At 34.2% G+C, this 23,247-nt stretch overlaps 3 protein-coding genes across 11 annotated transcripts in view; all 3 read left to right on the top strand.

Annotated features, from left to right (window-relative positions):
• LOC135140393 (neo-calmodulin-like) overlaps positions 1 to 9,259 on the top strand; it is a 34,253-nt gene extending 24,994 nt beyond the window's left edge. For 5 of the 6 annotated variants that reach the window (XM_064070911.1, XM_064070910.1, XM_064070909.1 and 2 more), the window contains exons 2-5: positions 7,680 to 7,798; positions 8,145 to 8,646; positions 8,703 to 8,759; positions 8,814 to 9,259. In XM_064070911.1, the coding sequence (XP_063926981.1) occupies positions 7,796 to 7,798; positions 8,145 to 8,646; positions 8,703 to 8,759; positions 8,814 to 8,890 (639 nt within the window). In that variant the 5' untranslated portion in view covers positions 7,680 to 7,795 and the 3' untranslated portion in view covers positions 8,891 to 9,259. Of the gene's footprint in view, positions 1 to 3,137; positions 3,229 to 7,679; positions 7,799 to 8,144; positions 8,647 to 8,702; positions 8,760 to 8,813 lie in introns of those variants that run through there. The other variant, XM_064070908.1, reaches the window with a different exon arrangement.
• Positions 9,260 to 14,767: 5,508 nt separating this feature from the next.
• Positions 14,768 to 16,872, top strand: LOC135140395 (TLC domain-containing protein 3A). Of its 2 annotated transcripts, none has more exons than XM_064070919.1 (5): positions 14,768 to 14,961; positions 15,278 to 15,537; positions 15,731 to 16,037; positions 16,088 to 16,318; positions 16,368 to 16,872. In XM_064070919.1, the coding sequence occupies exons 1-5, from the start codon at positions 14,920 to 14,922 to the stop codon at positions 16,515 to 16,517; spliced, it is 990 nt and encodes a 329-aa protein (XP_063926989.1). In that variant the 5' UTR covers positions 14,768 to 14,919; the 3' UTR covers positions 16,518 to 16,872. The 2 variants fall into 2 exon arrangements, with proteins under 2 accessions (XP_063926989.1, XP_063926990.1); XM_064070920.1 differs by lacking the exon at positions 14,768 to 14,961 and adding an exon at positions 15,043 to 15,230.
• A 329-nt stretch (positions 16,873 to 17,201) lies between these two features.
• On the top strand, positions 17,202 to 19,270 carry LOC135140439 (cytochrome P450 4d2-like). 3 transcript variants are annotated; one of them, XM_064070983.1, is made up of 6 exons: positions 17,202 to 17,595; positions 17,688 to 17,885; positions 18,007 to 18,120; positions 18,167 to 18,757; positions 18,807 to 18,986; positions 19,046 to 19,270. In XM_064070983.1, the coding sequence occupies exons 1-6, from the start codon at positions 17,445 to 17,447 to the stop codon at positions 19,216 to 19,218; spliced, it is 1,407 nt and encodes a 468-aa protein (XP_063927053.1). In that variant the 5' UTR covers positions 17,202 to 17,444; the 3' UTR covers positions 19,219 to 19,270. The 3 variants fall into 3 exon arrangements, with proteins under 3 accessions (XP_063927053.1, XP_063927052.1, XP_063927051.1); XM_064070982.1 differs by having other exon boundaries at positions 17,204 to 17,595; positions 17,935 to 18,120; positions 18,173 to 18,757; XM_064070981.1 differs by having other exon boundaries at positions 17,208 to 17,595; positions 17,935 to 18,120.
• The last annotated feature ends 3,977 nt before the right edge of the window (positions 19,271 to 23,247 follow it).

Raw genomic sequence — 23,247 nt, forward strand, 5'->3', positions numbered from 1 at the left:
TAGAATTGCTTATTGTAATTGTTGTCTTACTTTCTTCAAAATTAAAAAATGATTTTAAATCTTCTAGGCATGTGCCTGAATCGTCTTCCTCGCAATTCGCCCCTACAGAATTACTACACGTCATATTGTTAATAATTAACGTTTTAAATGCAGCTATAAAAGCTGAACAAGTTGGATTGTTACTCCTTAGAGCGTGACTCCTTATACTTCCAAAAAAATTTTCAAGGGGATCCTGATTGAAATTACGCGTTAACATTGCTTTAATTCCTCCAGCTTGTAATAATTTAAAAATGTCTTGAAGACCTTTAATTGTCAAGATCCAATTTTTTAAAGTTGGTGGTACTTGTTTTTGTCCCTTTTTATTAATAAAATACATGGAATCTAATACCTTTAGCGCATCTGCCCACAACTTATGGTGACGTGAGTCCCTTCTTACAGCAGCTCTGTACATTTTACCATTTTTCACGTCAAAGGAACTCGCATTGACGCTGTCAAACAATTCGTCAAAAAACAGCAACACATCTGCAGTTTGTTGAGCTGGTTCTTCTAGGATTTTGCATTGTGGAGCTAAAACAAAATATATATTTTCAAAAATGAAAAGGAATTAGGTGAGGTAAACTTACATGCAAACTTTCGCATTATAGCTGATACTCGTTGACTGAATACCTGTGCGGCCAGTTTGACTTTCATCTTCTTGATTTTTTCATGTTGGACATGTGTTGCTGACAACTTTGGCAGCACTCTAATATTGTCTGCTCCTGGGTCAGCTTCAAATAATTGTTGCAAATGCACCCATTTCGCCACTAACTTTCTCCCACCAATTGTACATACCAGATCCTTCTCCAGCAAATGATTTCTTATTCCCTTAAGTAAATGAGGAGGATCAAACAAGGGTATAATAGGAATGCTGTCAATTTCAAATGACAATCCTCTCCATTCATCACCCTTCCGTATATACTCTTCTTCGGTTGATTTTAATAATTTTTTTATTGCAGATTCATTGGAAGTTCCTTGGTCACATATAGTGCAAATAATATTCAGACCTGTTTTTCTAACTTCACGTACCACTTCTTTTATCATCCTCATGAGATCTGGAGTCTTAGTTGGGCCTTCCGTAAATGTATACGCTAACGGCTGCTTAAATTTTTTTGTAACGCCCCTTATCATAAAGACCAAAACGTGGTCTGCGAGATTATCTTTTATTTCGCATTGGTCTTGGAAGCCAATGATTCTATCTTGATGTTCATCATATTGCAGTGATGGCATAATGCTCATTTCATCAAAAATCAGTGAGCAATATCTTTGATTTAATGGGATTCTTTCTACCTTGGTCTTTAAGTTTTTGAACAATCCCATGTTCAATCCTGTATTCAAAACAACTTTTTGTAATAAAGAAGTTAATGTTTTTCTTGCTGGTAAGGTAAACAGCTTCTGCAATAAACGATATGCCTTAGGACTTTGTTTATACATTGTCAGTGATAAAATTTTTTCCTCGAGACTAAATCGCCTTCCCCTGGATTTTTTGTGAGTTTCTCTCATCTGCAGGTTGGTAAATAATTTTGCAGCTACCGACATATTGCTAGCAACTCTTTGAAAAGCTTCACTTTCTGAAAGCTTTGTAGCTGCTGCTAGCCTGCTTTTGAAACCCCTGCATTTTTTGTGCAAATATTGTACTTTTCTCTTCAACGATGTAGCTGCCTGGTACAAAGTTGATGCTTTTGGTGTCAAATGAATAGCTTTATTAACACCGACACTTTTCAACAAGCCTTGCAATTCTTGATCTAATGAAAATAAAAATCATAATACAGAAGAATAAAGTTATTTGATTCACTTACTTTTTGTGGGAGTTGTGGGGACAGGGGACATATCTACAGCAGCATTTTCCAAATTAGGATCTACAATGTCCACTGTAACATCGGTAGCTGGAATAAAGCAGTAATTATTAAGTAGGAGTTACTATTATGGTGATCAGTGATAAATTGTTGTTATTAATGTTGTAAAGTTAACATTAACTATTTCATTGACATCTATAGTATCTTACCAATTTTCTTTGCTGAAGGAGTACACACGGAAAATGATGATTCTTCCACAAAGGCATCATCAAAAGTACGTTTTTCGGTGTCTTTCATGCACACTACAATAACGGAATAGTTAAGAATGTTTTTTTAAATGTAGTAATACTTACTTGGGACATACAAAGTTGGTACAGCTGTTCGTAAAAGACCCTTGCACCCTGGATTAAAATAATTGTCAGTAAAATGACACTTACAAATTCTTTTCTTGTTGTAAATATCTTCCAACGACATTTGCAAAAGATCGCCGCCGATAATGCTGATCCATGTTCGTAACATTGCTTCCTCCTTGCGAGGATTTGGCAAACGAAAACGTTCAGTACCTTCAAATCTGCATCCAGGTACACAACACTTACGGCTTTTATTATACATAATAATACGTAGTAAAACTGGAAACAAATACACTTTTAAATTACTTTTCAAATAAATAATCACAACTCACCTAATTCCCACACGGAATGATAAAATTATTTATCGCAAATTTGTAGATAAATAAATAAATAAATAAACACAATGAACACCACAGAACACTCACGTGAACACAACCTCAGAACTCGAGATTTCAAATAAAAGTGAGCTCAGGAAATGAGCATGGAGAATTCGGCACGTGGTAGTAATAAGCTAGTACTGGTGATTGGTTGAGAAACACGTGGTTATAAGCGCCATTTTTAAAAATTCGACACTGGCGCCTCTAGTGAATGGCCGGAAAATTAGAGGACTGTTTTGATGACGTAAACCAAGTGGCCGCAGCATGATATTAGATTTTTGCTCGGAAAGTCGTAAATCGGAATGATTGACGTTTCTCGTGGTTTCCACACAAGTGCGCAACGGATCAGGCGCAGACCGCCGCCCCCAGCATCCCTTACAAGGTTGACACAAAAGGTGGGCTCACTGCGTATGAAAATCGCTGCTATGCTCCCGGACAAACCTATTGCAACTTTTAACAACAAATTTTACACTGTAACAAATTTTCGCTCTTTTTCCTGACAGCAAACTCTTGTTTTTTTAATTTTTGGGGGACGCAACCACCCTCGCTCTTCCACCTTGCTCTTCAATTGGGGGTGTTGAATCTAGTTAGCGATGGCATTATTTGTGTCAGTGTTTAAGGTTCAAGCAGACGATCAAAGTGCACCCGTTATTTTTAAAACGAGTCGCTGTAAGTATGGTAATTTTAGCTTTTTTGGCTATTTTTGGATTTCGGTGGGTTAATGATTTTTCCACGAATGTGACTTTTGGGGAGGATTAATTTTAAACAGGAAGGAAACTTCGTGGGGACACACCTCCTCTGAATAAGTAAATCCGTTTATTTCCTGTTTGGAGACTGAAATCGAGACAGTGGCGGAACAACGGTTTTTCCTAGTGTTGGAGTTATTATTATTCATGGTTGAATGTCTTTATAGTGTTATCAAAGGTCGTTTTTTTTATGTCTGTGTTGTATTTTTTTATATGCATTTATTAGCCTTTACAGTGTTTATCTTCAATAACAATAGTGGTATAACATTATTGTTTTTATCGACCATATGTACTTTGTAATTATCGCACACATATACACCTCGCGATAAAAATTAGTATTCGCTAAACATATGAGTTATCTAATATTTATCTACATTTGTCTGGAATAAAGTTATGGGTGTTTGGTTAAGCTCATCATTATTTTTTATCAAATTAAAAAAAAATTTAATCGAGTTTCGTAATAGAACTAGTAATTTATGTTTTCAAGATTGGTAGCCATTTCAAATGTCACTGTCAAATAACAAAAATAAACGTCAAAAAAATCGCTCTAAACATTTTTACCGTATATTATACGTATATTAGGTTGTGTTCAAAAAAGAATATTAAGAATGCGAGCGCAGCGAGCACGTTTAGGTGTTATTAAAAATAATTCTTCAGAATCGAAATACTGAAAATTCAAAAACCAAAAAAAAAAAACAAAAATGTCGAGAAAGTTTAAAAATGGAAAAATCCAGATGTTGGGAGATCGGAAATTCGGAAGTTTGAAAAACTGAAAACTTAAAAAATTTAAAAATTGGGAAAACGGACAGTCAAAAAATCAGGAATTTTAAAAATCGATAAACTGAAAAATTGATAAATTCAAAAATCCAATAATCGAGAAATCAAAACATCAAAAAATTGAAAAATTTAATATTAAAAAATTCGAAAAATAGAAAAATCTCAAACACGAAAGACTGAGAAATCAGAACAAAAAATTCAAAAATCTTAAGGTAAAAAATTTGGAAAATAAAAAATCCAAAAACTGAGAAAATGTCGAAAAACTGTAAAATCAGGAAACTGAAAAATTTAAAAACAAAAATTCGTAAAATCGGAAAACCTAGAATATGAAACATTGAAAAATGGACAAATCGAAAAATCTTAAATTTAAACAATCGAAATCGAAAAATCTCCAAACTGAAAATGTAGAAAAATAGGAAAATCCAAAAATCAAAAAGCCAAAACATCGAGTAATTTAAAAATTAAAACACTGAGAAATCGAAACATGAAAAGATCGAGGAAGTGAGAAATTGAAAAACAGAGTAATTGAAATAAAACAATCGAAAAATCATATCAGAAAACGGAAATTTAAGAAATCAAAAAATGAAAAATTGAAAACCTAAAATTTGAAAAATCGAAAATTTATTGAAAAATTGGAAAATCGAAAAACTGAAACATCGAAAAGTCGACAAATCGAGAAATGGGAAAATGAAAACAACTGAGAAATCGACAAGTCGAAAAATCTATTAGTCGAGAATTCGAAAAATTAACAAATCGAAAACTTACAAATGCCAAAAATTGAAAATTTATAAAATGGAAAAATTTAAGATTTAAGAATACGAAAAATTGAAAAGTCGAAAAACCTCAAAATCCAAAAAACGAGACACTGAAAAATCTTAATTGAAAAATCCCAGAATTGAAATGTCGAAAAATTGGAAAATCCAAAATTGTAAAAATCAAAAAGCAGAAAAATCTGAAAATTGAATAATTGAAAAAGCAGAAAAATCTGAAAATTGAATAATTGAAAAATTGAAACATTGGGAAATCGACACATGAAAAGATCGAGGAATCGAAATAACCCAAAGAAAAAATTAAAATTGAAAAATCGAGAACTCGGGAAACTGAACAATCAGAAAATGGAAACATCCGATTTTCGATAAATCAAGAAATATTAAAAAACTGAAAAATTTTTAAGCGAGAAGTCGAAAATTCGAAGACCAAGAAATCGAAATATCAGAAAATTTGAAATCGAAAAATCTAAAATTTCAAATCAAAAATTGAAATATTAAAAAAATCGAGTAACTGAAGAATCAAAAATTGTAAAATCCAAAAAATATATTACCAATTTTAAAACAAAAATTCGTAAAATCGGAAAACCTAGAAATTGAAACATTGAAAAATCGAGCAATCGAAGAATTGAAAAACTAAGAAATAAAAAAGTCCATAAATCGAAAATTCGAAAAACCGCAAAATCGAAAATTTAAAAAATTAAAAAATTGAAAAATCAAAGATTCGAAAAATTGAAGATTTGAAAAATTGAAAAACTAAAAAATCCATAAGTCGCAAAACCAAGAGTCCGAGAAATCGAGAAATGGGAAAATCAAAAAACCCAAAAATCGATTAATCGGGAAATCGAGTATACGAGAAATTGACAAATCGAAAATCTATAAATGCCAAAAATTGAAAATTTGAAAATGAAAAAAAAATGGAAAATTTAAGAAAACGGAAAACTGAAAAATAAAAAAAAAACGAGAAGTCGACAAACCGAAAAATCTTAAACTTAAACGATCGAAATCGAAAAATCTCTAAACTGAAAATGTAGAAAAATAGGAAAATCCAAAAATCAAAAAGCCAAAACATCGAGTAATTTAAAAATTAAAACACTGAGAAATCGAAACATGAAAAGATCGAGGAAGTGAGAAATCGAAATAGTCCAAACGAAAAGTTAAAAATTGAAAAATATGAAATTTAAAAAATTTGATATATCGAAAAATTGAAACATTGAATAATCGGAAATTGGAAAAGTCGGGAAATCAAAACATCAACAAATCTAAAAACTGAAAAATCGAGAAATGAGAACACCAAAAAAATTGAAAAATTTAATAATCGAAGTATTGAAAAATCTAGAAATGGAAAAATCTAAAATTTAAAATGTCAGATAGTTAAAATGTCAAAAAATTGAAAAATAGATTAATTGAAATAAAAAAAATCAAAAAATCATATCAAAAAATTAAATTGTCGAAAAACGGAAATTTAAGAAATCAAAAAATTGAAAAATTAAAAACCTAAAAATTTGAAAAATCGAAAATTTATTGAAAAATTGGAAGATTTTGAAAATCGAAAAACTGAAACATCGAAAATCGACAAATCGAGAAATGGGAAAATGAAAATACCGAGAAATCGACAGGTCGAAAAATCTATTAGTCGAGAATTCGAAAAATTAACAAATCGAAAACTTACAAATGCCAAAAATTGAAGATTTAAAAAATGGAAAAATTTAAGATTCAAGAATACGAAAAATTGAAAAGTCGAAAAACCTCAAAATCCAAAAAACGAGACACTGAAAAATCTTAATTGAAAAATCCCAGAACTGAAATGTCGAAAAATTAGAAAATCCAAAATTGTAAAAATCAAAAAGCAGAAAAATCTGAAAATCGAATAATTGAAAAATTGAAACATTGAGAAATCGAAACATGAAAAGATCGAGGAATCGAAGTAGCCCAAACAAGAAATTAAAATTTAAAAATCGAGAAATCGAGAAACTGAACAATCAGAAAATTTGAAATCGAAAAATCTAAAATTTCAAATCAAAAAATTGAAATATTAAAAAATCGAGTAATTGAAGAATTAAAAATTGAAAAATCCAGAAATTGAAAAATTGAAAATTCGAATAATTTAAAGGATCAAAAAACTGAAAAATCTCACAACTGACATTAAAAGATTGAGAAATCGGTAGAGTCGAGAATTGAGTACCTGTTAAAAATTATATTATCAATTTTTGATTTTTATTCCAAAAATATGGTTGTCTAGGATAAAAATTCAACACAGAAATATATTCTGGGTGTTATTTCGGGCAGTTTCTCGTATTTCAGGGGGCGTAAGATTAGTTTCACAAATTGTTAACAATAATTTATTATTGTGAAAATTTAAGCCTCCAATGTTACATTTGTTACACCAACCGCGACAAAATTCCCCAAAATTTAAAATTCTAATTTTTATTTACTCGTAAAAGTAGAAAGGAGGTGTCAACTCGAAAAAATAGTATAAAATAATATATGAAGAATTATTAACTCAGCACGCTTCTGTTCCAAGTCCGTAAATCTTAATACAAGTATTAAGCAGATTACTTAGAGGTGGGAGCAAGAAAACTTATCCAAAGACCGCATAAAAACGGGTGGCTCGAAAGCCTGCTAAGAAGCGGCACGCATAAACTGCGGCTCTTCTTTGGAGCAAGCGGCACATCCAATTCAAATAATTGCGTAAATGTTTACACACTACACCAATGACCATCCTGTATAAGCAAACCGCAATAATTAGATTATGTAATCGATAGCCGCATGTTTATTCCGCATCCATGATTCACTCCAGCAATTTATCACGTAAATAAATCTTTTTCAGATTTCGCAACGCAGTCGGACCAAATTGAAAAAGTGGCGAAGTTTGAAGGCAAAATATTTTCGGCCGTGAACAATTTTTTTTCTTCTTCTCCCTTAGTTAACCAAATAAAAGACCTGATGGTAGGTAATCCAATTTCAGTAACATTGTCCGCAATGACTAAACCTTGTTGAGGAAAAATCATGTGTACATCACTCTTCCCATTAAGATAACTCCTATCACTCTCCCCGCAGCCAAGTGCGTACAAAAAATGACTAACCCAGAGGATTTTCATTAAAAAAAGTGCCAGCCGTCACGTAACTAACATCACGTAATGGGGCCTTCCCTGCGGTAACCTCCTGGACCTATTTAAGCCCGCCCACTCCACCTCATCTCCAGTTCCCCGTCGCCATGAAAGTGCGCTACTTCCTCAACTCCCTGTGCTTGCGGAGACACAACACTTACACCCTCGATGTGGGGCATTTCCAGACGCGCCAGACCGCCCAAGGCGACGCCGACGCCGACGCCACCATCGCCAACAACGAGAACGAGGAGCGCGAGACCAAGAAAGAGACCAAGCCGGCGGCGAAGATCTCGGCGCGCCACTCGGAGGTGTCCAAGGGACAGATGAAGGAGTTCCGGGAGGCCTTCAGGCTGTTCGACAAGGACGGCGACGGCAGCATCACCAAGGAGGAGCTGGGGCGGGTGATGAGGTCGCTGGGGCAGTTCGCGAGGACCGAGGAGCTCCAGCAGATGCTGCAGGAAGTGGACGTGGACGGCGACGGCAACGTGAGCTTCGAGGAGTTCGTGGACATTGCGTGGTCGGCGGGAGCCGGAACCGACCCGGACCATGTGCAGTCTCGAGAAGAGGAGGAGAAGGAGCTGAGGGATGCGTTCAGGGTGTTCGATAAGCACAACAGGGGGTACATCACGGCGTCCGACTTGAGGGCGGTGTTGCAGTGTCTTGGGGAAGACTTGTCGGAGGAAGAAAGTGAGTTATCACAAATTTTTTTTAGTTGTGTATGCTGATTTTTATTGTTGTTGTAGTCGAAGATATGATCAAAGAGGTGGACGTCGATGGCGACGGACGTATAGATTTCTACGGTATTTATTGTAATACAGTTGTTTGAATTTTAGAAAAATAGTTGTGTATTTCAGAATTTGTGAACGCTCTCGGGGAGCCCGGCACCGAAGACAGCTACGACGACGAAGACGACGAAATCATGGGGTACTAAATAATCATATCGGGATTTCTACTCTGAATGTGATGTTTATCTTCTCGGTGTTGCATTTACATTAATCTATTATCTACTTACATATTTAAAGGGGGTCCATAGATGTCACGGGTATGGTAAATGTAGAAGACTAGTTACACACGAGAGTGATTTAACACTTATCATGTATTACTATAAGCTTTAAACTTGGGTGATATATTTCCACTTGAAGTTATGTTGTTTTTATTACCACTATTTTCATATTTTCGTAGAGCAAACGTTAGCATTTGTTGTATCGGTTGTATTACACATGTTTTTATTTTTGTTTACGTAGATCGTAAGACACTATTTTGTATTTGTTTAAAATATAATAAAAGTCGTTAACTTAGATTTGGAGGTTTTTTTTAAGTTGTCTACAAATCCACAACAAATTCGCTACTTTAAATGTCAGGGGAAAAGTACACAAATTCTGCAATGTTGGTTGCCTACTAAAAAAGTGTCTCAAAATAAAGAAAATGTGTCGAAATTTTCGCTGGAAAATTGATCAAGTTGCCAAAAAACACAAAAAAACCTTAACAACTTTAAATTTTGATAGCGATTCTAAAAAAATGGCATAGTTTTCGAAGAGCCGAGGCCGAAAGTGACTTCTGGATGTCAAAGAGAAGAGATAAAAGATCTTCAAGATTTTTTCAAATTCTTACAAAAACAAAATGAACGGGACCTCGAAGATTATTTTATATTCTTAAAAAAAGTATCAGGGTTTTAGATTCTTTCACAAGATTCCAGGAGTCCCAGGTTTTTTCATAGTTTTTCAAAAACCAGGAACTCAACAATCGTCCAACGTGCTTACATACATATATATATTAATATAGATGTATCATACATCAAACTGCAGCTTTTTTCATATTCTAGAGCGCAGAGACCTGTTCAATTAATTAAAAAAATATGGCTGAGAAATATCGTAAAAAAGCACCATTGTATGTTTTCTTTTCAAGTTTTTTGAGTCATAACCATCATAGAATCGCTTGAAAATTCGCACATGGATAAAACATCACTTTTTACAGGCCGCAGAGTCATTAAATGTACTAATAAACATATTTATAATAATAATAAAAAATGCATAACATACAGCTTTTGTTTAACACGTATAAGTAGCTAAGTGTATCTACTACTTATCCCAGAAAGGAGGTGTTTTAAAAAAGCCCTACGCCCAGTAACTTCTCCCTTCATTGTTTACTCGAAAAAAGTGCTCGTATATGTTTTCATTTGCCGAGAGATCATTTTCAAAATATATTTATAATAAAAATATGCAAGTCTTGGTGATGAAAAGTGTACTCCTAATAAATTATTAAAGTACATAAAAAAATAGAAACAAATTTTATTTATTTTAAAAAAATCTCTCGCAAAGGTAGGTTCCTCTTTCTTCTTAAACCAAGTATTTCGGGCAATAATGCGCCAAAGTAAAATCTGCCAAGTTTATCTGCCATCTTTTTACATATTTCTTCGTTTTTTTCTATATTAATTCCTTTGGGTGTCCACACAACAAAATAAACTTGTGAAATACCCGTAACAAGCATTTGTCCCTGGACTTGAAAGTAGTGATCATGATTTTTTTTACTTTCAATTCTCTGTATGTCAATGTACAAAATTTGATTATTTTTTTTCTAACCGCTTCTTCGGGAGACAAATCTTGCGATTTTGAAGGACATTTAATTTCGACTAATGCACTCCTATCCTCTAGAACCCTGTCTGGACTAGCAGCCAAGTAAGGAAATTGTTTTGAAATAAAGACACACCGTTCAGTTTTTATATTTTTATTTATTTCAAAACACTTGACAGCTTTTTCCTCACTTTGCTGTCCATAGTATGTATGACTATTATCTCTAAATGTAGCGTACAACAGAGACTTCACAGTTTTAGCTGTTGCTGTAGTCGGTCTAAGTTTGTAAATACGTCCAAATTTGAAGCCGTAACCCTAATTTCCCTTTCTTTTGCCTAAATGTGCCTGTTGCCTAGTGTCTATTTCAATTTGGTCTAAATTCAAAGATAATTTTCTCAAAAAAACCTCTTTGGCTGTCACAAATGTTTCTATATCCATGACAGGATTTTCTAAAAAATATTTAAACCATAATCGCAGTCGGGACCAGCATACGTACATTTTTTTACGACATATTTTCTTACGAATACTTAGTCTAAGACGAGCTTGTTTCATAGATGAACAATATTTTTTTGTTATTAAACCAGGACCGTTTTAATCACAATATATTTACTTATCCCCTCTAAAAAATTGATCATGTCATCTCAAAATTTTGCTGAATAAATCCTATCTAAAATGTACAAAATATGATGAGTCTCTTCTTGTAATTTATCATTCCATTCATATTTTTTGGATTCGGATATACAGGGTGACTCAAAAAATCTAATGAATGCGCAAATTTATTTTATTGATTTAATCAGGAACTACAAAACCGAATGCTTTGAAATCTAATGTGAAAAAAAAACATAATAGGCATGCAGTCGTCACGTTTCCGATAGCGAGGGAAGTACTATCTAAACTCTTTAGACCGATTTTTTTGATTTTCCCATTTCTCCATTTCCCAATTTTTCAATGTTTCAGTTTGGGATTTTTTCACTGTTTCGATTCTTTAATTTTCCTTCCAATTTTAGGTTTTTCAATATTTCAGCTTTGGAATTTTGCAATATTTCGTTTCTTCAATTTTTCAAATTTTTGGTATGTGTTTTCTCGGTTTTTAAATTTTTCGATATTTTAATTTTTCAGTTTTTAAAGTTTTAGGTTTTTAGATTTCTCACTATCCCGACTTTTCGATTTTTCAGTTTCATGATTTTTCAATTTGTCGAATTTTTAAATTTTAGATATTTTGTTTTCTTTGATGTTTTGACTTCTCGATCACTCGAATTTCTGAGTTTTCAGGCTTAGATTTTTTTTGTTGTTCAATTCTTGGATTTTTAAAATTTTTGTTTTTTAAATTTTCCTATTTATCAACTTACTGGGATTTCAATGTTTTGATTTTTTGATTCTTCACTTTCTCGATTTTTTGAATTTTTAGTTTTTGATACGAATTTTTTTTTTCAAAAATTTTCAGTTATTCAATTTATTAACTTTACGATACTTCAGTTTTGCTCGATTTCGATTTCTCAATTTTTCGACATATTACTGTTGCAATTTTTCAATTTATCGATCCTTCGATTTCTCGATTCTTCATATTTTCGGTTTCTCGAATTTCTTCATTTTTCGATTTCTCAATTTTTCGATTAACTGATTTTTTGATTTTCCCATTTCTCTATTTCTCGATTTTTCAATTCTTTCTTCAATTGTGATTTTTCAATTTTTCGATTTCTGAATTTTTCAATGTTTCAGTTTTGGATTTTTTCACTTTTCCGATTCTTCAATTTTCCTTCCATTTTTAGGTTTTTCAATATTTCAGGTTTGGAATTTTGCAATATTTCGTTTCTTCAACTTTTCAAATTTTTGATATTGTTTTCTCGGTTTTTAAATTTTTCGATATTTTAATTTTACAGTTTTTAAAGTTTTAGGTTTTTAGATTTCTCACTATCCCGACTTTTCGATTTTTCAGTTTCATGATTTTTCAATTTGTCGAATTTTTAAATTTTAGATATTTTGTTTTCTTTGATGTTTTGACTTCTCGATCACTCGAATTTCTGAGTTTTCAGGCTTAGATTTTTTTTGTTGTTCAATTCTTGGATTTTTAAAATTTTTGTTTTTTAAATTTTCCTATTTATCAACTTACTGGGATTTCAATGTTTTGATTTTTTGATTCTTCACTTTCTCGATTTTTTGAATTTTTAGTTTTTGATACGAATTTTTTTTTCAAAAATTTTCAGTTATTCAATTTATTAACTTTACGATACTTCAGTTTTGCTCGATTTCGATTTCTCAATTTTTCGACATATTACTGTTGCAATTTTTCAATTTATCGATCCTTCGATTTCTCGATTCTTCATATTTTCGGTTTCTCGAATTTCTTCATTTTTCGATTTCTCAATTTTTCGATTAACTGATTTTTTGATTTTCCCATTTCTCTATTTCTCGATTTTTCAATTCTTTCTTCAATTGTGATTTTTCAATTTTTCGATTTCTGAATTTTTCAATGTTTCAGTTTTGGATTTTTTCACTTTTCCGATTCTTCAATTTTCCTTCCATTTTTAGGTTTTTCAATATTTCAGGTTTGGAATTTTGCAATATTTCGTTTCTTCAACTTTTCAAATTTTTGATATTGTTTTCTCGGTTTTTAAATTTTTCGATATTTTAATTTTACAGTTTTTAAAGTTTTAGGTTTTTAGATTTCTCACTATCCCGACTTTTCGATTTTTCAGTTCCATGATTTTTCAATTTGTCGACTTTTTAAATTTTAGATATTTTGTTTTCTTTGATGTTTTGAGTTCTCGATCACTCGAATTTCTGAGTTTTCAGGCTTAGGTTTTTTTGTTGTTCAATTCTTGGATTTTGAAAATTTTTGTTTTTTAAATTTTCCTATTTATCAACTTACTGGGATTTCAATGTTTTGATTTTTTGATTGTTCAGTTTCTCGATTTTTTGAATTTTTAGTTTTTGATACGATTTTTTTTTTCAAAAACTTTCAGTTTTTCAATTTATTAACTTTATGATACTTCGGTTTTGCTCGATTTCGATTTTTCAATTTTTCGACATATTACTGTTGGGATTTTTCAATTTATCGATTCTTCGATTTCTCTTTTCTTCATATTTTCGGTTTCTCGAATTTCTTCATTTTTCGATTTCTCAATTTTCCGATGTTTCAGTTTTACGATTTTTATTTTTTTTTATTTTTCAGTTTTCAATTTTTGACGTTTCTAGATTTTTCGATTTCTCAATTTTTCGATTAACTGATTTTTTGATTTTCCCATTTCTCTATTTCTCGATTTTTCAATTCTTTCTTCAATTGTGATTTTTCAATTTTTCGATTTCTGAATTTTTCAATGTTTCAGTTTTGGATTTTTTCACTTTTCCGATTCTTCAATTTTCCTTCCATTTTTAGGTTTTTCAATATTTCAGGTTTGGAATTTTGCAATATTTCGTTTCTTCAATTTTTCAAATTTTTGATATTGTGTTTTCTCGGTTTTTAAATTTTTCGATATTTTAATTTTTCAGTTTTTAAAGTTTTAGGTTTTTAGATTTCTCACTATCCCGACTTTTCGATTTTTCAGTTCCATGATTTTTCAATTTGTCGAATTTTTAAATTTTAGATATTTTGTTTTCTTTGATGTTTTGACTTCTCGATCACTCGAATTTCTGAGTTTTCAGGCTTAGATTTTTTTTGTTGTTTGTTCAATTCTTGGATTTTTAAAATTTTTGTTTTTTAAATTTTCCTATTTATCAACTTACTGGGATTTCAATGTTTTGATTTTTTGATTCTTCACTTTCTCGATTTTTTGAATTTTTAGTTTTTGATACGAATTTTTTTTTTTCAAAAATTTTCAGTTATTCAATTTATTAACTTTACGATACTTCAGTTTTGCTCGATTTCGATTTCTCAATTTTTCGACATATTACTGTTGCGATTTTTCAATTTATCGATCCTTCGATTTCTCGATTCTTCATATTTTCGGTTTCTCGAATTTCTTCATTTTTCGATTTCTCAATTTTCCGATATTTCAGTTTTACGATTTTTCATTTTTTTTATTTTTCAGTTTTCAATTTTTGACGTTTCTAAATTTTTCGATTAACTGATTTTTTGATTTTCCCATTTCTCTATTTCTTGATTTTTCAATTCTTTGTTCAATTGTGATTTTTCAATTTTTCGATTTCTGAATTTTTTAATCTTTCGTTTGACGTTTTCTGCGCACATTTGCGTCTAATACCACCCCAAACCAGCAGATGCCGCGCGCGCTTCTGTCAAATCTGTTGACAAGCAATAAAATGTAAAGTATTCACAACTAACCTCAAAAAACTGTTAAATGGTTAGCGATAAAATCAAAGAAAAACACCGCCATGTGAAACACCGCTCAAAATAATCGAATCAAACGCGAAGCTGTCGCCACCCAAACCAAAAATGAAATCCAAGGTCCAATTAATCTCTCAAATCAAAAAAGAGGTAAGTCTCGGGCCCGACTTTTCCGCGGTCCATTTTCGGAAAATCCCCACGTGTTCGTTTACCAGCACTTAACCCTATAACACAGTTCAACGCGTTTTATTGCCGAGCGGCCAATTAAACCAATTTAAGTGGCACAATAAATCACAAAAAAAATCGTCCTAGCGGCTATTCGTATACCACAATAAAGATATTTACTCTATAGATAAGGAGTTTTACGTTATCAGATTATTTTGTTAATTCCCAAGACTGTGCCGTTGCGATTCATGCAAGTATTAATGTTACATAACGTTGTGGCAAGTGATTGATTTTTTTCCAGCACAAAAAGACACACATGCATATACCGATGATCTTCATCGTAGTTTCGACTTTGGTGTTATCTGTGCTGTCGCTCGCCGATCTGGAATGGGAAGATAAGATTTCGATCAACAGGGGGTTCTCTCTTTTTTGTTATGGACTTGTGTTTTTCACCGTGCTGTACCATACCCTCAACAACTTGCTACTGCGGACCTCTTCTGGACAGAGGTTCATCAAAACGTACAAGCTTTCGGTTGGGGACGTCTATGACATCAGCAACAAGTATGTACAATGTTAACGGAATTTGGAGTCTTTGGGGTAAATTTTCAACGAGGATTAACGTCCTTGTTTGTGACTGCGTTTATCTCGTTACGTTATCAGTTATTTTAAAACACATAATTGCATCAGCACTAATTATATTATGAGCCTGATATAGAGTGGTTGTACTTAGAGTGTAATAACAGTCCGATTTCAGGATCGTCTCGGCCATCCAGGCCCTTTTTTGTTGCCTCACGGGGCTCACCTGTTGCACCTATTCGTGCTTCAGGAACATTCTGCGCACTTCCCACTACATCTCGGAAGCTTACGCCTGGTTTGGAGCGGCGTATTTCCTCTACGACATCTGGTCCATGTACAAGGTGCACAGTATGAAGATCCTCCAAGCCACCGTAAACGGAGACGCGAAAAAATCGGGAGTCAAGTTTTTGAATTACCTGAAGACGCACGCGGTGATCGTGGGGCACCACATCTTCATCGGGGCTTTCGGATTTTTAGTCATAACGGTATGAATCGTCCGTCGGATTTTGGTTCGTTTTTGATCTGTATTTTTCAGTATTTGAGAGGCGGTCTCGGGGATTGCTTTTTCGGATTTGTGTACCTGATGGAGGCCAGCACTCCGTTCGTTTCGTTGCGGGGCATCTTGTCGAAGATAGGACTGAAATCGTCGAACTTGTACGTCGTCAATGGACTCGTGATGTTGGCGGTGTTTTTTATATGTAGGGTAGCTATGTTCCCTGGTGTGATATATTTGTACAGCCAAAGCGTCGACTTGGATTACTTTTCTGTGAGTGTTTGAGGGTGGTCTGGGCGACTTTAGCGTTTGTGGTTTCTAGGCGATCCAGTCGTTACCGCGGGGGTGCAAAATCAGCATCCTCATCCTCCTCCTACCCCAGATTTACTGGTTTTTTCTGATGGTGAAGGGAGCGTCCCAAGTATTAAAACGCAAAGTGACCAAAAAGAAGACTTCAAAGAACGTACATTGATAGTTTCGAGCACAGAGACTTCAATATAACCTGCCAAAACAGAGCTTACCGCCTATTCGTGACCAGAACGAATTAACTGTGGAAAACGAGCTATTTTTCGAAAAGTTGTTTAACATTGTCACGTCAATGTCGTTATTAACTGTGATTGTTGAGTTTTCTTTAGTTCGATTTATTTATTTGAATGGGTTCCTGAGTGTACAGATTTGTAATTTATTTTATCGAGTATTAAGAGTATCGCACTTACTTTTGTGCCGAGCACAAATTTGTTGAAGCATTTTTGTAACTTATTGGATGACTGTTTTGTAAATTGAATGTAAAATATATGTATGAGGAAATAAATAAAACACGTATTTTATTGATGGTTTGATATTCTTCGATGATTTCTTCTGTGGCCTTGAAACGAGTAGCGGCCTTCACTTTTTCTTCCACTGTACAAAAAAAGAGGTTAAAATGTCGAGAAACACCACAGGGTGACGCTGCGGTCACAATTTGTACCGCTAGATGTCGCTGCGCTGGAAGCGGCGCATGGCCAACTAACATCCATTCTCACTGACATCGTGTTAAAATTTCACTTTTGAAAAAGTTGTCTAAGAATTTCGAAAACTAAATTTGGTAACAACTGATGCCAGATGTTTTTTTGAATTAAATACGCTAAAATTTCAACATCAATTTCTGCTTTGTAAAAAGGATTTACATAACATTTTACGATTTAACTTTTTGTATACGTGTTAAAATTTAAAAATCGTTACGTGTTTGTTATCGCAACTTAGTGAAATGTGACCACCGATAAAATAAAGATAAGGCCCCCATACAATAAATCTTACGAGTGTTTTTTTCCAAGCAGTAAAACTTGTTTTCGCAAAAAACTTGTCGGCACTGGAACCAGAATTAATACTAGAGTTATTTATTCATCATCATTTCCTAACAATGCTTTTGGGTGTAGTTTTAACCGTGCTTTGCTTGCCGTTCTTGTGGTGGTATTTTTTTCTGCAAAAATTTAAATCTCTGAGTGCCATTCCTGGTCCGAGACCTCTTCCACTTATTGGAAATGCACTGGATGTTGGTGACACTCCCACAGGTGAGTTTTAACTGACGTCGTCACGTTGTTAAATGGTCATCAATTCCAAATACTGACCTGAATTGTGTGCTACCTGACAGTATTTGTTTCAGCTTTGTTTAACAACTGCGCGAAATTACTAGACCAATATGGAGACATTTTCAAAGTATTCATCGCCAATGAATGCAAAGTTTTCATTGCGAATGCAGATTTTCTCGAGGAAATCATGACTTCGAATGTCCACATCACGAAGTCAAACGGGTACTACCTTCTGAAACCATTCCTCAACTTTGGACTGTTGACGAGTTCAGGTATGGTTACACAACACGTTTTTTTTTTCTGAAATTAATTGTAATTAAGGATCAAAGTGGAAAAGACGTAGAAAGTTAATAACGCCGACGTTCCATTTCAAAATATTGGATCAATTTTTAGACATTTTTAATGCGAGTAGCGACATTCTCGTCAAGAAATTATTCAATGAGGTGGGAAAAGAGTCGACTGATGTTTATCCTTACATACATCTATTTTCGCTTGACGTAATCTGTGGTAAGTCCATTTTTGGTTTAACACTGTTGTAAAAAAATAATCATAGAAACAGCAATGGGTGTGAAAATTTCCTCTCAAGAAGGCAAAAACTCCGAATACGTAAATTCTCTTATCCACTACTTTGACATCTTCATAGTGCGTTTTTTTTCTGCGTGGAGACGATTCGACTTTCTTTTTAAATTTGCGCCGGAATATCCCATACAGGAAAAATACTTGGAGACTTTGCAAAGATTTTCGACTAGCGTCATAAAGAAACGTAGGTTAGAAAAAAGTCAAGAAGTCGTCGAAACAACTTCAGATCTCGGAATCAAGCGACGAGTCGCATTGTTGGATTTGTTGCTCGAATCAGACGACTTAACTAACGACGATATTAAAGAAGAAATTAACACTTTTATGTTTGAGGGTCACGATACCACGGCTTCTGGAGTTACTTTTGCGTTGCTAGCATTGGCGGAAAATCCAGAAGTTCAGCAAAAGGTATACGACGAAGTTTTGGCGGTGGTTGGGGATGAAACGTACGTGTCGATGCAGCACTTACAAGACACGAAATACTTGGAAATGGTAATCAAAGAAGTGCAGCGGAAATACGGCGCAGTGCCGTTTGTCGAACGTCAGTTAGAAATGGATGCTACTATACGTAATATTTTTCGATTCAAGAAGTTTCAATATTTATTTATGTTTGTCAGGTGGTGTTCATTTTCCCAGAGGTACTACTTTGAATTTGTACCTTTATGGTGTCCACCACAACGAAAAATATTTTCCCGAGCCGGAAAAATTCGACCCCGATAGATTTTGGCCACACAGGCAATCAGAGAGACACAACTATGCCTTCGTGCCTTTTAGTGCTGGTCCTAGAAATTGTGTTGGTATGGATTTAATTTGTTTATTTACGGTTTTTGACACGTGAAAATGGGTCGTCTTTCAGGGCAGAAATTCGCCATGCACGATATGAAGGTGACGATCATAAAAATTTTGCAGAAGTTTGAAATTTTAACAGTGCCTGGCTACAAACCTGAGTTGGGAATGGCTGCAGTGTTGAAATCTTACAATGGAATGCGGCTTCGGTTTATAGAAAGAGATAATGAATCTGAAAAATAACTTGTATCTTATTGTTAATTATTGTTATTAAAATAATCTTTTATTTTGAGAATTCTTGAGAATTACTAAAAATTTCGATATTTCAATCGTCGATTCCGGAAAAACGGTTGCAGTTATCAAAGAAACGAGACCGAAAGTGAGTTCTAGAGCTCGAAATCTACAAGAAAATGTGCTTGGTTGAGTTTCGAAAATGTCAAAATTTGGCGGAAATGTGAAGAAGGGAAAAGTTTCACTTTTCAAAAAGTTGTCTAAAAATTCTGAAAAAATTCAGGGACGTGGTTCTCGACATGCTGATTCCAAAAATATAAGGTTTTGATGGCCTCGGAGCAATATTTTCGAAAGAATCGCCACGAAATGCGAATTTTTGAGAATTTCTAGAAATTTCGATATTTTAACGGTCGATTCCGGAAAAACGGTTGCTGTTATCGATTAAACGAGGCCGGAACCGAGTTCTAGAGCTCGAAATCTATAAGAAAATGTGCTTAGTTGAGTTTCGAAAATGTCAAAATTTGGCCGAAATGTGAAGAAGGAGGGACCATTGGAAAAATTTCACTTTTCAAAAAGTTGTCTAAAAATTCTGAAAAAATTCAGGGACGTAGATCTCGACATGCTGATTCCAAAAATACAGGGTGTTGATGGCCCCGGAGCAACATTTTCGAAAGAATCGCCACGAAATGCGAATTTTTGAGAATTTCTAGAATTTTCGATATTTCAACGGTCGATTCCGGAAAAACGGTTGCAGTTATCGAATAAACGAGGCCGGAACTGAGTTCTAGAGCTCGAAATCTACAAGGAAATGTGCTTAGTTGAGTTTCGAAAATGTCAAAATTTGGCCGAAATGTGAAGAAGGTGGGACCATTGGAAAAATTTCACTTTTCAAAAAGTTGTCTAAAAATTCTGAAAAAATTCAGGGACGTAGATCTCGACATGCTGATTCTAAAAATATAGGGTGTTGATGGCCCCGGAGCAACATTTTCGAAAGAAACGCCACGAAATGCGAATTTTTGAGAATTTCTAAAAATTTCGATATTTTAACGGTCGATTCCGGAAAAACGGTTGCTGTTATCGATTAAACGAGGCCGGAACCGAGTTCTAGAGCTCGAAATCTACAAGAAAATGTGCTTAGTTGAGTTTCGAAAATGTCAAAATTTGGCCGAAATGTGAAGAAGGTGGGACCATAGGAAAAATTTCACTTTTCAAAAAGTTGTCTAAAAATTCTGAAAAAATTCAGGGACGTAGATCTCGACATGCTGATTCCAAAAATATAAGGTGTTGATGGCCTCGGAGCAACATTTACGGAAGAATCGCCATGAAATGCGAATTTTTGAGAATTTCTAAAAATTTCGATATTTCAACGGTCGATTCCGGAAAAACGGTTGCTGTTATCGATTAAATGAGGCCGGAACCGAGTTCTAGAGCTCGAAATCTACAAGAAAATGTGCTTAGTTGAGTTTCGAAAATGTCAAAATTTGGCAGAAATGTGAAGAAGGGGGGACCATTGGAAAAATTTCACTTTTCAAAAAGTTGTCTAAAAATTCTGAAAAAATTCAGGGACATAGATTTCGACATGCTGATTCCAAAAATATAGGGTGTTGATGGCCCCGGAGCAACATTTTCGAAAGAATCGCCACGAAATGCGAATTTTTGAGAATTTCTAGAAATTTCGGTATTTTAACGGTCGATTCCGGAAAAACGGTTGCTGTTATCGATTAAACGAGGCCGGAACTGAGTTCTAGAGCTGGAAATCTACAAGAAAATGTGCTTAGTTGAGTTTCGAAAATGTCAAAATTTGGCCGAAATGTGAAGAAGGGGGGACCATTGGAAAAATTTCACTTTTCAAAAAGTTGTCTAAAAATTCTGAAAAAATTCAGGGACGTTGTTCTCGACATGCTGATTCCAAAAATATAAGGTGTTGAGGGCCTCGGAGCAACATTTACGGAAGAATCGCCATGAAATGCGAATTTTTGAGAATTTCTAGAAATTTCGATATTTTAACGGTCGATTCCGGAAAAACGGTTGCTGTTATCGATTAAACGAGGCCGGAACCGAGTTCTAGAGCTCGAAATCTATAAGAAAATGTGCTTAGTTGAGTTTCGAAAATGTCAAAATTTGGCCGAAATGTGAAGAAGGGGGGACCATTGGAAAAATTTCACTTTTCAAAAAGTTGTCTAAAAATTCTGAAAAAATTCAGGGACGTAGATCTCGACATGCTGATTTTAAAAATATAGGGTGTTGGTGGCCCCGGAGCAACATTTTCGAAAGAATCGCCACGAAATGCGAATTTTTGAGAATTTCTAAAAATTTCGATATTTTAACGGTCGATTCCGGAAAAACGGTTGCAGTTATCGAATAAACGAGGCCGGAACCGAGTTCTAGAGCTCGAAATCTACAAGGAAATGTGCTTAGTTGAGTTTCGAAAATATCAAAATTTGGCCGAAATGTGAAGAAGGGGAGACCATTGGAAAAATTTCACTTTTCAAAAAGTTGTCTAAAAATTATGAAAAAATTCAGGGACCTAGTTCTCGACATGCTGATTCCAAAAAGATAAGGTGTTGATGGCCTCGGAGCAACATTTACGGAAGAATCGCCATGAAATGCGAATTTTTGAGAATTTCTAAAAATTTCGATATTTCAACGGTCGATTCCGGAAAAACGGTTGCTGTTATCGATTAAACGAGGCCGGAACCGAGTTCTAGAGCTCGAAATCTACAAGAAAATGTGCTTAGTTGAGTTTCGAAAATGTCAAAATTTGGCCGAAATGTGAAGAAGGGGGGACCATTGGAAAAATTTCACTTTTCAAAAAGTTGTCTAAAAATTCTGAAAAAATTCAGGGACGTAGATCTCGACATGCTGATTCCAAAAATATAGGGTGTTGATGGCCCCGGAGCAACATTTTCGAAAGAATCGCCACGAAATGCGAATTTTTGAGAATTTCTAGAAATTTCGATATTTTAACGGTCGATTCCGGAAAAACGGTTGCTGTTATCGATTAAACGAGGCCGGAACCGAGTTCTAGAGCTCGAAATCTACAAGAAAATGTGCTTAGTTGAGTTTCGAAAATGTCAAAATTTGGCAGAAATGTGAAGAAGGGGGGACCATTGGAAAAATTTCACTTTTCAAAAAGTTGTCTAAAAATTATGAAAAAATTCAGGGACCTAGTTCTCGACATGCTGATTCCAAAAATATAAGGTGTTGATGGCCTCGGAGCAACATTTACGGAAGAATCGCCATGAAATGCGAATTTTTGAGAATTTCTAAAAATTTCGATATTTCAACGGTCGATTCCGGAAAAACGGTTGCTGTTATCGATTAAACGAGGCCGGAACCGAGTTCTAGAGCTCGAAATCTACAAGAAAATGTGCTTAGTTGAGTTTCGAAAATGTCAAAATTTGGCCGAAATGTGAAGAAGGGGGGACCATTGGAAAAATTTCACTTTTCAAAAAGTTGTCTAAAAATTCTGAAAAAATTCAGGGACGTAGATCTCGACATGCTGATTCCAAAAATATAGGGTGTTGATGGCCCCGGAGCAACATTTTCGAAAGAATCGCCACGAAATGCGAATTTTTGAGAATTTCTAAAAATTTCGATATTTTAACGGTCGATTCCGGAAAAACGGTTGCTGTTATCGAAGAAACGAGGCCGGAACTGATTTCTAGAGATCGAAATCGACAAGAAAATGTGCTTAGGTGAGTTTCGAAAATGTCAAAATTTGGCCGAAATGTGAAGAAGGGGGGACCATTGGAAAAATTTCACTTTTCAAAAAGTTGTCTAAAAATTCTGAAAAAATTCAGGGACGTAGATCTCGACATGCTGATTCCAAAAATATAGGGTGTTGATGGCCCCGGAGCAACATTTTCGAAAGAATCGCCACGAAATGCGAATTTTTGAGAATTTCTAAAAATTTCGATATTTTAACGGTCGATTCCGGAAAAACGGTTGCTGTTATCGATTAAACGAGGCCGGAACCGAGTTCTAGAGCTCGAAATCTACAAGAAAATGTGCTTAGTTGAGTTTCGAAAATGTCAAAAT

The sequence above is a fragment of the Zophobas morio genome, unplaced genomic scaffold, assembly GCF_036711695.1.
Source record: "Zophobas morio isolate AGI-343-1 ecotype UQ-CSIRO unplaced genomic scaffold, CSIRO_AGI_Zmor_V1 ptg000040l, whole genome shotgun sequence".
Lineage (NCBI taxonomy): Eukaryota > Metazoa > Arthropoda > Insecta > Coleoptera > Tenebrionidae > Zophobas > Zophobas morio.